This window comes from Cygnus olor, chromosome 29, assembly GCF_009769625.2.
Source record: "Cygnus olor isolate bCygOlo1 chromosome 29, bCygOlo1.pri.v2, whole genome shotgun sequence".
Classification (NCBI taxonomy): Eukaryota; Metazoa; Chordata; class Aves; order Anseriformes; family Anatidae; genus Cygnus; species Cygnus olor.
In genome coordinates, this window is record NC_049197.1 from 1,011,349 (window position 1) to 1,025,125 (window position 13,777).

At 55.9% G+C, this 13,777-nt stretch overlaps 1 protein-coding gene across 2 annotated transcripts; it reads right to left on the reverse strand.

Annotated features, from left to right (window-relative positions):
* Positions 1-1,038: 1,038 nt before the first annotated feature.
* Positions 1,039-8,430, reverse strand: SMARCD1 (SWI/SNF related, matrix associated, actin dependent regulator of chromatin, subfamily d, member 1). Of its 2 annotated transcripts, none has more exons than XM_040539632.1 (13): positions 8,192-8,430; positions 7,890-8,077; positions 6,502-6,544; positions 6,281-6,403; positions 5,847-5,975; positions 5,259-5,375; positions 4,813-4,914; positions 4,553-4,714; positions 4,361-4,458; positions 3,799-3,934; positions 3,329-3,451; positions 2,974-3,075; positions 1,039-2,749 (listed from the first exon to the last, which is right to left on the reverse strand). In XM_040539632.1, exons 1-13 carry the CDS (start codon positions 8,357-8,359, stop codon positions 2,696-2,698), a joined length of 1,545 nt encoding a protein of 514 aa, XP_040395566.1. In that variant the 5' UTR covers positions 8,360-8,430; the 3' UTR covers positions 1,039-2,695. The 2 variants fall into 2 exon arrangements, with proteins under 2 accessions (XP_040395566.1, XP_040395567.1); XM_040539633.1 differs by having other exon boundaries at positions 5,853-5,975; positions 8,192-8,429.
* Between the last annotated feature and the right edge of the window lie 5,347 nt (positions 8,431-13,777).

The window sequence follows — 13,777 nt, forward strand, 5'->3', positions numbered from 1 at the left end:
GGTGCGAAGAGCTGGAGCGCTGCGCCGTGCTGAGCCCGCCGCCGCTATTTGAAGGCTGCCCCCGAGCAGGGACGGCCCCAGCCCGCCTCCCGCTCCGCCCCGGGGCAAACCGGGCACCCGCGGCCCCGGGGGGCCGCCCCGGTCGCTGGCCCGGCCGCAGCCGGTGCTCGCAGCTCCGGGGGAGCCAACCCAGCGCCCAGCAGCGCTGCAGCTGCAGATCGCTGCCCCGAAGCGAAGGCGAAGGCGCTCGGCTCGCCGATCTCGGCGCAGCCGGGAACGGTGACTGCCCAGCTGCCTCCCCCCCTCTCCCTCCCCTCGGTTTGCCGCATAAAAGCGTTTTATTTCCCCCCAAAGAAGCCTCGTCCCCGTCGTCCCCGCCACCTCCCCGAGTGGGAAACGTGAACCATCCGACCGCAGAGCCGGGAGGCGACGCCAGCCTTAATCTCAGCGTTAAGGAGCAGCAGCACCAACTGCTTGACCTTACGCAAAGCGCCCTTTCTTCTAGACGCAGAGGACCTCCTTCTCTTGCAGCGAGGCTTTACAAGTTTTCTGTAAAGCAGTACATTTCTACTCTGATAAACAAGGCAGGGTGCAAAGAGTAGAGCCCCTTTCGCGTGCCTTTAAACCCATCTGTGGAACCTTTAATACAGTTTCCTCAAAATCATGCCTGAATCCCGTGGGGCTTACAACAGGCTGTCACCGTTCTGCAAGGCAGCGGTGTGAATACCGGGCTGTCTAGATTTTATCAGCACCTTGGCCACTGGATTTCCAGGTTTGCTCAAGTTACTTTGCTTATTTACCACAAAAGCACTCTGCAAAGGCTTAGTGGGCGCTGCAAGCCACAGATCCTTACCTGAAAGACGCTGTATAAAAGGCCAAAACGTGATGAACGTTTTCTCTGCAGTTTCTTAAACCAGTTAAAAAAATAAAGTGAAAATAATCTTGTCCCTTCCCAGGCAAATACATGAGGTATCATCCACCAAGGCAGCTGCTGAGAGAAAGTGTGCTGTCAGCACAGAAGGAGGGAGGACAGCTTCCTTCACAGGAGGCTTTTATTAAAACTGGGTGACATCTACAAGGATACAGTACAAAAAAAATTTTGGTCCATGGAAAAACCCATAATATTCAGTTAAGAAAAGCAGTTATTCTGCAACAGCTATGTTTGCCTACGCAGTACTCAGCATCCTTCATGTGTGACTACCCTGAGGAGTCAGTGGGCTGCTTCATCAGCACCAAGACCTTCACCCCAGTACCACAGAGGAGCCATTTCAAAGAGGGTAAAGGAGAAGGGAAGTCGAGAGCCTATTACTCACAGACATGTAGTAACACAGACACAAGGAGTAGGGCCACCCAGGCTCCCAAATTCATAGTAACCTTCCCAACCACACCAAAGCTGGGTGTGGGGATGAGGGGGGCTTGTCAGTAACGTGGTTTTGCAGCTGTTCCAAGAGAATATGACCAACTTTTGAGTCCATTTGCATTAGTCCCGAGCAGAAATACTGAGATCCGGGTTAGAGAAGCCGTTCTCTTACACCTGACCACCAGTTCGCTAGTAAATAGTTCCATGACGAGGCATGGGGGCTGCTACTCCCCACAGTAAAGAAAGTCTACTTGTACATTCCTGATCCATGCTGGGCCTTATGGCAGCCCTGGAACCTAAAACTTGACTAAAAACCACAGGAGCTTCAGCATGGAAACACCTCCTAACTCACATATGCTTGGAGCTACATCCATTCCCAAGGACGGTCCTGTTACACTCAGGTCCACACAAAGGAGCCTCTGGTCCCCAAAGCAAGTGACATATGACAACTGTCCCGAAGGAATGAGCGTACAACACTCCACCCCTGCACAATTACACGGGCAGCTGTTGCATCCTCCCTCCCTGCTACAGGGAAAACAAGCAGCCAGGTGGCTTGCTGGAACCCCAAGTGTTTTGAAATGCAGTGAAGTCTCAGCACTCCAGAGCTTCCACACCCCTGCAGCAAGCCAATGCTTCATCTCCCCTGTGATTCCCAGCCTAAAACAGTCTGTCATAAACATGAAGGGAGCAGGACAGGAAAAAAGGGACAAGGGAAGAAGCGATTCTCTACACAGTCCAGTAACTTCCTCAAGGAGGAGAGTGACCTGTGGGGCAGCCCAGTGCAGCAGCACCCTCCGCGTGAAGGAGGGGAGGGCTGGGAGGTATGTCAGCTCATGGCATCCTGCCCGCTCCATCTCCTGGTACCTTGCTACAAAAAGAGGCAGGGACTAGACTAGCCGCAGAGCTCCACCCTTAGAGCAGGTCCAGGCTTCCCAGACCCAGGTCTCACGTGTGCCACAACCAGATGCTAGTTGAGGAGGAACGGGCTGTGGTTTCTGAACTTGAGAAAAGCTCCAAGTCAGCATTCATACTGGCTACTGGGGACACTACAGGCAGTACGGAGTCACGGAAAGGCTCTCAGAAGCCCTGGGACTGACAAGGCAACAGTCAGGAAGAAAACCAGGTAGAAGTGTGTGCTCGTTGGAGCCCGTCTGCTTGCCACTCCCCAGAAGACCCCAGGTGTCCTAGAGTTGCCCCAACAGGGACAATGCCAGGATGGATAATGGTGCAGGCCTCAGTGCCGGAGTGGGATTACGTGAGCCGTAACAGCGTACTCTGCAGCTCTGTCTCCACAAGTAGCTGTGATGCCTTCTGGCTGGGGAGGAGCGGAGCGGCCTATGTGTTGCGGATTCCCAGGGCCTGCTCTAGTTCCTGCCGTCTTTGCTGTACCTGCGAGAGAAGCCAGAGTTGCAGCATTAACACAGACAGCAGCACAGCATCCAAGTACCACAGGGCCCAGGTGGAAAAGGGTGAGTCCAAACCGGGACCAAGATGCATCAGCGGCGCCTACAAGTGAGGCTTAGCAATGCCACTTTTCACCAGCAGTGAAAAAGGAGCGACAGGTATGCGGAGCCACCAGGTACAGAGGGGGACATCTGCTTGGGGACGCTCACCTTGGAGTAGAAGTATCTGCACACAGCTTCCTGAGCCCACGGCTGGAAGTAGAACTCAGCTCTACGCTCCTCTTCAGGATTCCCAACAACATCAGTCATCGTCTGGAAAGCACAAAGGACAAAACAGTTCAGGGAGTGTGAAAGCTCTGGCTGTGCTGAGCAAGCCTGCACACACACACGCCCTTCCTCAAAGAAACATCAGTACAGTCAGGTCAGGTTCTTATCCTTGACTTCAATACAAGTCTTGCTTTCTGAAAAGGAAATTGCCTCTCTCCCTCTCTCTCTCTGTGGGAGCTGGTAATAATGAGCAAAGAGTGTGACTGGAGCCAGCTTCCCCACAAGACAAAGCTTTTACCTTCAAGTCCCGGCACTGGGACTGCAGCCAGTCATTGATGAAGCCCTGAGGATCTCGGGCAAAACTCAGCATGAACTCACGCTGGGTCTTCAGCTGGTTAATTGTCTCTATTGTTTCATGGATCTGAAGGAGATAAGCACAGCAACGCGATTGCTGAATAGGGGAAAATGTCAGAGAAACATCAAGAGATCCAACGCACGAAGGTGAATTCTTATGCTCCCTGGCTGACTTATCAGATAGGGTTCTCAACTCCCACCTTCCTGCTCTAAACATTACCAATTTCCCCACTGACCATTTCCTTTAAAACTGTGCTTCCAGATAAAGCCACCTATTTGAAACCAGGGCTGAGCCGACCCCAGCTTCCAAACGCACAACAGCGCAAAGCTGAACTGTCACATTCAGGGGTCACTTTGCTCCAAACACACACTCCTACCCAGCACTGACAGCAGACCTGAAGGAGCTCTTCCTACCTTGTTATCCAGAGCAGCAATTTCCTGTTGACTAGCTGTCGAGAGCAGGAATGAATTCATCTGAGTCTTCAAGGTATCATCCACCTCCACATCGATGTCGTAGCAGGCTGTTTTCTTCTGGTCATTTGGGTCAACGCTAGGGGCATCCAAAAGGATCCAAAACAAGTGAGTAGTTCAAGAAAGCACCAAATTATGGCTACTCTAGGGTGATGCTGCATAAGGACTGCAGGCAGGGACAAGCCAAGCTACTGTTAGCTTCAGCTCTAACACCAAACAGCAAAGCTCTGTGTGGCTTTGCAGCACACGGACTAAGTAACTGTGTAGACAGAAATCTGCTTGGAGCAATTGTCATGCAAAGGATGGTATGAACATGGGAGTGCCTCGTGGAAAAGAGGGATGTGGTAGACAAGAGGTGGCCATTCTTGTACAAAGAAATGATGACTGGCAACACAGGGGAACCGCTACTGAAAACGCAGAACATTACATCGTCTTCCTGTGCAAGCCTCATCCATCCCTTCCACTCTTCCTTCTATAAATACAGAGCCAAGTGGAGCAGTCTCACCTGATCACATGATTGATGATGATCGGTTCCGGGGGCATAAGCAATGCGTGAAGCCTTTGTGGGATTTCAGAGAACTTCATCCGCTGAGATTCAAATATCTGTGCCAGAAACACAGGGCTCAATGGAGAGCTCAACGCCAGGGATCACTGGCTGCTCACAAAGAAACGCGGAGGCAGCCACGGACACCATTACCTGCTGGAGGTATTTGTCACAGATGACATACTCCCGCTCGTGGGGGTCCTGGAGCTTGTGGGTCTTGATATATTGCCACAAAGCCTGGATGATCACTGGACGGGTCTGAGTGTGAATCCCCAGGAGACGAGCCAAGCGGGGGTCCAGTTTGAACTGGGGAGGCTTAAAGAAAACAGCACAGAAAGATGAGATGGGAGCGTGGCCACAGACACAGCTGAGCAAACACTGCAAGCCCAGCACTGTTACTCCCGATATCTTACCTGGTAATCGAGCATCAGAAGGACAGTACAGCGCACATTGACATCTCCTGGCCTTTTCACCTGGAAGCCGTCTGTCTCCTGGGTTGTTGCAGTCCTGTGCCACTGGAATACGTGGAACAGGAGAGGGCATTCAGATGCACTCACAAGCTCGATTCCCTTTGCTCCTGCTGCTTGGCACCCAGCATGCTTGTCAGTAAACCACACCCACTCAGAAAATTCATCTTATTCCCGTTTATAGTTTGTAACAAGAGTTAATCCATTTATTCAGACCCCTAGCAACTCAGTGGAAGAGCTAAGAAAAGAATTCAAGAGAATTCAAGCCTGGCTCCCAGCCACTTGAACAAGTCTTAAATACCCTCACCTCTCAAGTTATACAACTTACATACAAATCAGTCTCCTGAAACAGCAACCCATTTTTAGAGATAATACAGCAAAAAGAAGCTCACCTCTACCAGGTGATTGTCAGGGCCATAGAGGTCTTTGTCAAGTTCAATGACCAGAGATTTAAAGAAGGATGAAAACTTTCTTTTCTGCTTGGTGGCATCGTATTTGGACAAAGCAGACTGCAAGCAACACAGGAAGGAAGAGAGTCAGGAGAGCAAGTCCCAGGACGCAAGCACAGGCAAGGCGCCCAACAGCGTTCCTCTAAGTTCTGAACACTTACATTCATCAATACACGCTGGAAAATCAAGTTCCAAGTCAAAAAAATGGTGAAAAACTGGAGATAGAGATGAGCTTGGAGGAATTAGCTCACTCAGCAATCAGACAAAACGCAAGTGCCCTGGTTCTAAGAGCCATTGACCGTCTCTCACCATTAATTCTTATAGCTATAAGAACTTTGTATAACTCATGTTCTGCCATGGGGATACCCAGCGGTCTCTGAGTTGGGCTCTCGGTCTTGCCACCACCAGACTCCTTGGAAAACAGAGATGAAGGAGGATATCAAGCCCTTAGCTACGCTCTCGGACACTAAGAAACTGGTTTCACTGTCAATTCCAGATCCATAAAGTCACCTCTGTGGCTGCGTAACTCACACTTACGTCTTCGAGCAGCCGGCCTTCCACCCGAAGCTCCCAGGAGGCAACTGTTCCTTCTCCATCTTCTGCATCTGACTTGGCTGGATTGAAGGTGTTGGAGATAAAAATTCGTAGCTTTCGCTTTTGCTACGAGAAAAAGCATCAGTTCAGCGTTAATTTCGAAGTAAACAGATGGCTATCTTGCTTATGCTTTGCCAAAACTAAGCTTAATATTCTTGTTTGCCTCCTATTTCCCCTCTCCTAAGAGGAGCAGCACGGAAAGAGGCATTCCTGGTTCTGCTCCTCGGTTACGCCTGGAGTATTAATTAAGATTCCTTATAGGCAACGCTTACAGGGACATGACCCAAACTTCCGTGCCCTCCTCCCCACTCCACTAAGGTGAGATTCTCCGATCCTTACTTACAATAACCGTGAACGCAGCCCCCACCTACCTTAATGGGTCGCTTCAAGGCCTCCTGGATATCCAGGCGTTTCCTCATGATCGTCTGGTCCAATTTCCTTTCAAAGGCCAGCAAGTCCATGTAGGCCTGAGACTCGGGGACAAGCTCACGGATCTACAGCAAAGCACGAGCCAGTCAAGAACGCAAATCACCACCAGCGCCCTCGCACTCCTTTCATATCATCAGGGGCTGCAACCGCGCATGCCACTCACCCTCTGAGGTAGAATTTTGTCAGCCATCTTTTTCTTTTTAGCGCTGTAAAGGAAGGAGATGCGTATTAAAATGTCAACTATGCTAATTAATGATAGGCAGTCATGAAAGGAGCAGCACGATGGCTTGTTCCCTGGTTTAGCACTGCGATATTGGCAGTGCTCGCAGCCTGGAGGCCGGTCTCAGGCCCAGGCTCTCATTTTCGGAGGCAGTTATCGTTACCGTCGCGCAGTCAGACTCTTTATTTCCCCCAGCCCCTGCCCCGCCAGGCCTCCAGCGCCGCAGAGCTGACAAATCCTGCGGCAGCGGGACTAACCCACTACCTGCACGTTTCAGAGCCACCACGAAAGCATAGAAGGCAGGGCTGCATCACGTCGGAAAGGCTGTGCTGACAGCACGCCTCACCGCAGCGACTTGTGATTTCTAGGACTGACTTTTCTAGGAGACTCATTTTAAACCAAGGGATGCGCTGCCAACATTACTGAGGCATCGTATTGTTCTGCCAGAAACCTAACACAAACGTGCCCTTGTCTAATAGCTGCGCGTTATTCTTATATCTGCTGGAAGCTCCCCTCTCCCAGAAAAGGGGCTGCACACGAAAGCTGAACTCCCTTTCAGCCACCCAACAAAAAGAAGCAACGAGAGGCCCGGGCATGGCGCGAAGGCAAAGCGCCCTGGACACGGGCACACAAAAACGCTTTGTGCTGCTGAGAGCAGCCAGCACACGACACGAGGTCAGCGATGCTGCCGCTTCAATCCCTGCTTCAGCAAGGCCTTAGAGCTTGCTCTGTGATTTTGGCGGTGCCCTACCTGCACCCCAAAACCCAATCTTTCCCCATTATGACTTTGGGGTGAGAAGCAATGAATGTGTGCCTGCCCGGGGACGCTCGAGGGGATCGGGGGTGCTTGGGGGGGGATCAGGGGTGCTTGGAGATTTTGGGGGATGCTTGAGGGTGATCGGGGATGTCAGGGGATGCTCGAGGATGTCTGGAGATGCTTGGAGATGATCGAAGATGCGTGGGGATGACTGGAGATGCTTGGGGATGACTGGGGATGTCCAAGGATGCTTGGGGATGTCTGGGGATACTTGGGGATGCTCGGGGATGTCAGGGGACGTCCAAGGACGCTTGAGGATGCTCGGGGATGTCGGGGGATGCTTGGGGATGCCCATGGATGTCCGAGGATGCTTGGGGATGCCTGGGGATGTCCAGGGATGCTCGGGGACAACTGCGGATGTCCAAGGATGCTTGGGGGTGTCCAGGGATGCTCGGGGATGATCAGGGGACGATCAGGGGATGTCGGGGGATGCTCGGGGATGCCCGTGGACGTCCGAGGATGCTCGGGGATGCCCAGGGATGTCCGGGGATGCCCCGCTGCCTCCGACCCTTACTTGTGGTTGCGGTTGGGCACGGCCTGCGGCTGCACCTGCTGGAGCTGCTGCGGCGCCGGCCTCTTGCGGGCCTGATCCAGGCTGGCCTGCGCCATCCCGGGCCGCACCGCCGGGCTCCCGCCGTAGCCGGGCGGCCCCATGGAAGGCCCCTGCGGGGCCAGCCGGCTGCCCGGCAACATCCCGGGGCGCTGCGGAGAGAAGAAAAGCGGTCCAGCGCCCGCCGGGGCGGGGGGACGGCCCCGGCCCCGGCCCCGGCCCCATCCCCGCTCCCTCCCGCCCCGCCGGCCCCTTCCCCGCCTCACCGGGTAGGCGGCCCCCGGCAGCGGCGAGCGGTACAGGCCCTGTCCCGGGGCCGGGCCCATGCGGACCGGCCCCCCCGGAGCTCCCGGCCCCAGGGCCCCGGCCCCGGCAGCGGCCCCCCCGCCGCCACCGCTGGGAGTCACCGACTGGAAGCCCGCCCGCGCCGCCATCTTCTGCGAGCACAAAGGGAGCGGGGCCGGAACGGCGGCGCCGGAACGGCGGGGCCCGGAGCGCCCAGCCCCAGCCCCGGCCGGGAGCAGAGCGGCGGCGGCGGCGGCGGGCGACCCCTGGCGGATGGGGGACCTGGGGGGGGACGGCGGGGGGGGACACGGGGGAGGCCTGGGGGGGGGGGCGCAGGGGGGACCTGGGGGGGACACAGGGGGGACGTGGGAAGACCGGGGGGGGGACACAGGAGGGGACCGGGGGGGGACACGGGGGGACACGGGGGGACACGGGGAGGCCGGGGGTGGGGCACGGGGGCACCTGGGGGGGGCACGGGGGGACACGGGGAGGCGGGGGGGGGGACACAGGGGGGACCAAGGGGGGGCACAGGGGGACACAGGGGGACACGGGGAGGCCGGGGGTGGGGCACAGGGGGCACCTGGGGCGGGCACGGGGGGACACGGGGAGGCGGGGGGGGACACAGGGGGACACGGGGAGGCCGGGGGTGGGGCACAGGGGGCACCTGGGGCGGGCACGGGGGGACACGGGGAGACGGGGGGGGACACGGGGGACATGGGAAGACCGGGGGGGGACACAGGAGGGGACCGGGGGGGGACACGGGGGGACACGGGGAGGCCGGGGGTGGGGCACGGGGGGCACCTGGGGGGGGCACGGGGGGACACGGGGAGGCGGGGGGGGGGACACAGGGGGGACCAAGGGGGGGCACAGGGGGGAAGGGGGACACAGAGGGGACCGGGGGGGGGACGCCGGGGGGGGACACAGAGGGGACCTGGGGGGGACCAAGGCGGGGCACAGGGGGTAAGGGGGGCACAGGGGGACATGGGGAGGCTGGGGGGGGACACAGAGGGGACGGGGGGGGGTGCCGAGGGGGGACACGGGGACACGGGAGGCCGGGGGGGACACAGGAGGGGACCGGGGGGGGACACGGGGGGTGACACGGGGGGACAAGGGGAGGCCGGGAGGGACACAGAGGGGACCTGTGGGGGGGCACAGGGGACAGGGGGAGGACAGGGGGAGCCGGGGGGGACGGGGAGGGTAGGGGGGGGGTGGGGGGAGTTCTGAGGGGTGTAGGGGTCTTTGGGGGGTGTGGGGTCCTGGGGGGGTTCTGGGGTCTTGGGGAGGGGTCTTGGGGGGTGTAGGGGCTATGGGAAGGGGCAGGGTCCTGAGGGGTGCAGGAACCCTGGTGGAGTACAGGAGGGAGCGGGGTCCTGGTTGTGCTGGGGGCGATGGTCCTGGGGAGCCTGTGGGCGATGCAGGGGCTGTGGGGGAGCCGGTGTTAGGAGCAGGGGCTGTGGGGAATCCAGGGATGTGTAGGGTCTGGAGGGGGAAGGGAGGATGCATCTATGGAGGTGTTGGAGGGGGAGCATCTGCGGGGGTGCGTGGCGATGCCGTGACCGGGGGGCTGTGGGGTGGGCAGCGGCAATGTCCCGACTGTCGCGGAGGGGTGTCTGGGCAGGGGGGAGCCGCAGTGGGAGCCTCAGGAGCTCTCATCTCCGGGCAAAACCACCTGTGAGATGGATTCGCAGCTCTCTGAATTCTTAGGCTGGCAGCCATCAAGCGCGGCTCAGGCGTGCTTGGGGACTCATCCACCTACCTCAGCCGCCGCCGCACCTCGTTCTGATCCCTCCTGTCCTAGTTTAGCCTGGCTGATTTCCTCTGCAGCCGTCAGGTACTGCACAGGAGTTGTCACTGTCAGTGCTGCTCTGGAGCTGAGGAGGGTTGGGGTGTTGGTCCCACACTTGCCAGCCCATACCTGTAACCCTCCCCGTTATAAATCTGTGCCTCTTGCAGGAGATGCTGGTCCTGAAGCCTCCCCGTTCTGGGATGTGCTTGGAGGAAGGCAGCTTTGCCTGCCCCAAGGCTGGAGGAATCCAGCCTGCAGAAGGGTCAGCAATGCCTCTCACCAGGACATCTTGGGAAGTAAGCATGTGGAGCATAAATGGGCATGTTTTCGTATCATTTATACACATCTGTATCGGTATGGTATAGCTAAAAGGCTTTATCCAGACGGTGATGGGTGCCCTGCAGGTGTACAAAGTTATCCTTGGTAGCTGCTCATGAAATCGTGCAGAATTGCTCTTTGCATGTGGGTGGGTGTGAGTTATGGAGAGACTTGGTGCGTGTTCAGAAGGGGATTTCTGAAAGCGATTTTCAAAAGCTGAAGGCAGAAACCTTGTCTCAGCGTGCAGGGCTTGAGCTTTGATGCTGTGTGACTGAAGGGACAAAGAGGGGAATTTACGGGTGCAGACTGCCAGGCTTCACGGGCTCTGTCCCAACCAGATGCTTTGTGTGGTCTGTGTTTGGAGTTGGTTTGCTCCAGTTCAGGCTGAGCACCTGGGAGAAGGATTCCTATCTCCATTGACAGTGACCTGGGTTGCTACTGAAAGCATGATACTGGAATTAAAGGCCACTTTCTGCAAGTATTAGCATTACGTTCCCCTGCTCCCCAGAGCACTTATCCTTGCGGTTGTTCAGAGAGAAAAGGGATGCAAATCCAGCTAGCATTAATCTGTGAAAAACGCCGAGGGAGCAGTCACACCACAAGTATTAATTAAGCAATTAATGATGACCATGGGTCATCGAGGAGGCTGCCTTGTACAGTGCATGGCATTGTTGACCGAGGAAAGAAGCGGGGATGTTTGCACCTTTTCTACCAGATACGGCATTTCCTATCCTCAACGAAAAACACGAAGCTCTGAGCACAGCCATTAAACTGTTGTCTCAGCATTCATGTGTCCGTGCAGTTAATTTAATGCCACCTCCGACAGGCTTGGCGCCCAGCTGCCTTATGAAATATTCATGGAGAGGAAAAGCAGTGGAACTTATCTGTTCCATGTCGTTCAGATGCAACTTTGGCTGAGACTTAAAGCCTGGCAGGAGCCTTTGGGGCAGGCTGGAAAGCTGCCTGGCTCTCCTGGGAGGGACACAGGGAGTGAGGCAGGGTGAGAGTGAGGGAAAGCAAGGGCTAACCTGAGAAATGGAGAGAGGGAGGTGGGACATGGATTGCTGCTCAGTTTGGCACAGGGAGCAGGTGAGCTGCAGGGTCTGGAGAGACCCCCTCCGATTGCATCGGCTGGGGATGTGACCCCAGATCCCGTCCCCAGGGATGCTCCTTTGCCAGTCCTCGGTGTCCTCTGTTTTTAGCTGTCTCATAGGAAACACAGGGAGAAAATAACCCCGGCTTCCCTGGCTCAGCGTCTCCTTACACTTGTCCTTTCTCCTTCCCTCTGCCCTGAGGGTTTGGTTTGTTCACTCCTCCCAGTGGAAACGGTTGGTGAAACGCTACCCCGCGCACCTTCATTTTCCTGCACCTGCTGGCACAAGGCAGCTCCTCTGAAACCTTCTTCCCCAACCCGTATGGCGGTAGCTCCAGGCAGCCGAGCAGCATCCCGGGCTGTATAATTATATCTCAGCGCCTGTTTCTGCTGGCAGCGTTAGCAAGGAGCAAGTGGTAACCGGGAATTATTGCCAGGGAGGAGAAGAGGTGATGCTATCTCTGCCATGGTTATATGCACGTTGCATGATTAATCCGAGCTCGGTAGGGTTTCAGCAGCCACACAATCCGCAAGGTAAACACAGCAGTGTGCAAGCAGGTGCTTCCCAGCAATCTCAGACCTAGGTGCGTCGCACCTCATCCTCACGTGGATCGGCAGAGATGCTTCCTGCGAGGTGTAATTAACTCCTTGTCTTGCGCACAGCGGGAGGCTCGCGCCGCTGCGTGCGTCGCACACCTTGCAGGCTGCCAGCCCGTCGCAGCCTCTGCGTGGTAATCCCGAGCTAAGGCTCCCTGTCCCGTATGCTCCGGCGGTGCACGGATCACGTGTTTCCTTGGAGCCTTGAGTCAGAAAATGCGCAACTTGTCCACTTCATGACCGTGCTGCTCCCGGTGGGGTCCGGCTCCTGGCTGTGCACCCATCCCTCACCTTTCCTTGGCTCCAGGGGTGGGAACTGCATCAGCTGCGCTGCTTTTGGGGTCCTGGCACCCCTCTGTGAGGCTGTTCCAGGCTGTGGCTCACCGACATCATTTCCAGCAGCAGCAAAAACCTCAGGCAGTCGTGCCGAGGCCGGGGATGTGCGTATGCAGCGCCAGGCTGTGACAGATGGGTGGCCAGCTCCTCGCAGAGCCCAGCAGGTTAATGGGGAGCCGTGGAAGAGATTACGGCTCCCAGAGCTGGGGTCGCTGCCTGCCCCCTGCAACAGGAGCTGTGTGAATGGCACCGGGGAGGGAGCAGGCATGGTCAGCTGCTCTGGCTACTCACAGTGTCTGGCTGCAATTAATTTAGGTTCATTAACTCCCTTCTGGGCTTTGCTATATTATCTTGTTCCTATTCAAAGCCCACCCTGTGGCCTTTGCAGCACCAGCTCTGGCAGAGAAGGACCAGAATAGCAGCAAGTCTCTTCTAGTTTAAATGCAAAACACCCGTCTGCCATTTCCAGGAGCAAGAAGGACGTGGCCGGAGCCAAGTGGCCGGGGGGTTTGGCATTTTAGTATTCCCTGCCCACTGCCCATTCGCTATTATGCAGTCTCCACGGGGTCCTGAGGGCCCTTTTGAATGCCCAGGACCTGGAATGTTACTTTTGCTCTTTGCAGCTGGAAATCTTAAGGACAGAAGCTGTGTTTGCATATGGCTTGTACTACAACTGCTACTAACTTAGTTAAATTAAAAACAGGTAATATTCAAGCCGGTGACTCATTTCTGCTGAATCTCAGGTACCTGTCCCAACCACAGAAGTGTTAGATTTGTCAAAGATTAGCAGCTGCACGTATGTTAATTCTCCTCCCCCTGCTTGAGAGCAAAAGTCAGCTCCCATCCTCCAGCCCTGAAGCATCCCTCGGGGCACGTTCGCGTGGCAGCACAGGACCAGGCAGGGATGCCGTGTCAGAGGGATCGAGCGATTGCCACGTTAGCACAGCACTTGGCAAAGGGGCTCTTTAACGGGACTCTGCTCAACATCATCTCTGATGTTGCAGGTATTCATGCGTGCATTTGGAGACTGTACCAAAGCTTTTTCCTTCCCCCCCCCCCTCCTTTTGGCTTCAGCTCCAGCATTTCAGGGATGCCTTCAAGAACATCCTGGGCTGCTGCCGTCCCCACCTGCCTCCTTGGGGAGCATTTCCTGCAGCTCCGTGAGAGAGAGAGGCTCAGTGTTCGTGAGTTATATCATTCTTTATATCATCGTTAAGAGTAGCAGGTATTGATGTACAATGCATCTGTCATCTTATTGTGCTTCCTATGAAAATGTGTGTACATAGTACAGATACCAGAGAGAATTCAACACTTTATACACTTGAAGGCATTCAGAGATCAGTAACAGAAAAAAAAATGGCACAAGAACAAGGCCTAAATGCTACGGGATGGGTATCTACACTGATATGATGCATATATAGATATATATATATATAT

What these genes read in the sequence shown, in the direction of transcription:
- SMARCD1 (XM_040539632.1), bottom strand. Translation starts at nt 8,359, where the DNA reads ATGGCGGCGCGGGCGGGCTTCCAGTCGGTGACTCCCAGCGGTGGCGGC. An exon ending in GTGCCCAACCGCAACCACAA is followed by an intron (nt 6,545 to 7,889) that starts GTAAGGGTCGGA and finishes CTTCCTTTACAG; the next exon opens with CGCTAAAAAGAAAAAGATGG. An exon ending in GGCTGCTCGAAGACGTAAGT is followed by an intron (nt 5,376 to 5,846) that starts GTGAGTTACGCA and finishes TGTTGCTTGCAG; the next exon opens with TCTGCTTTGTCCAAATACGA.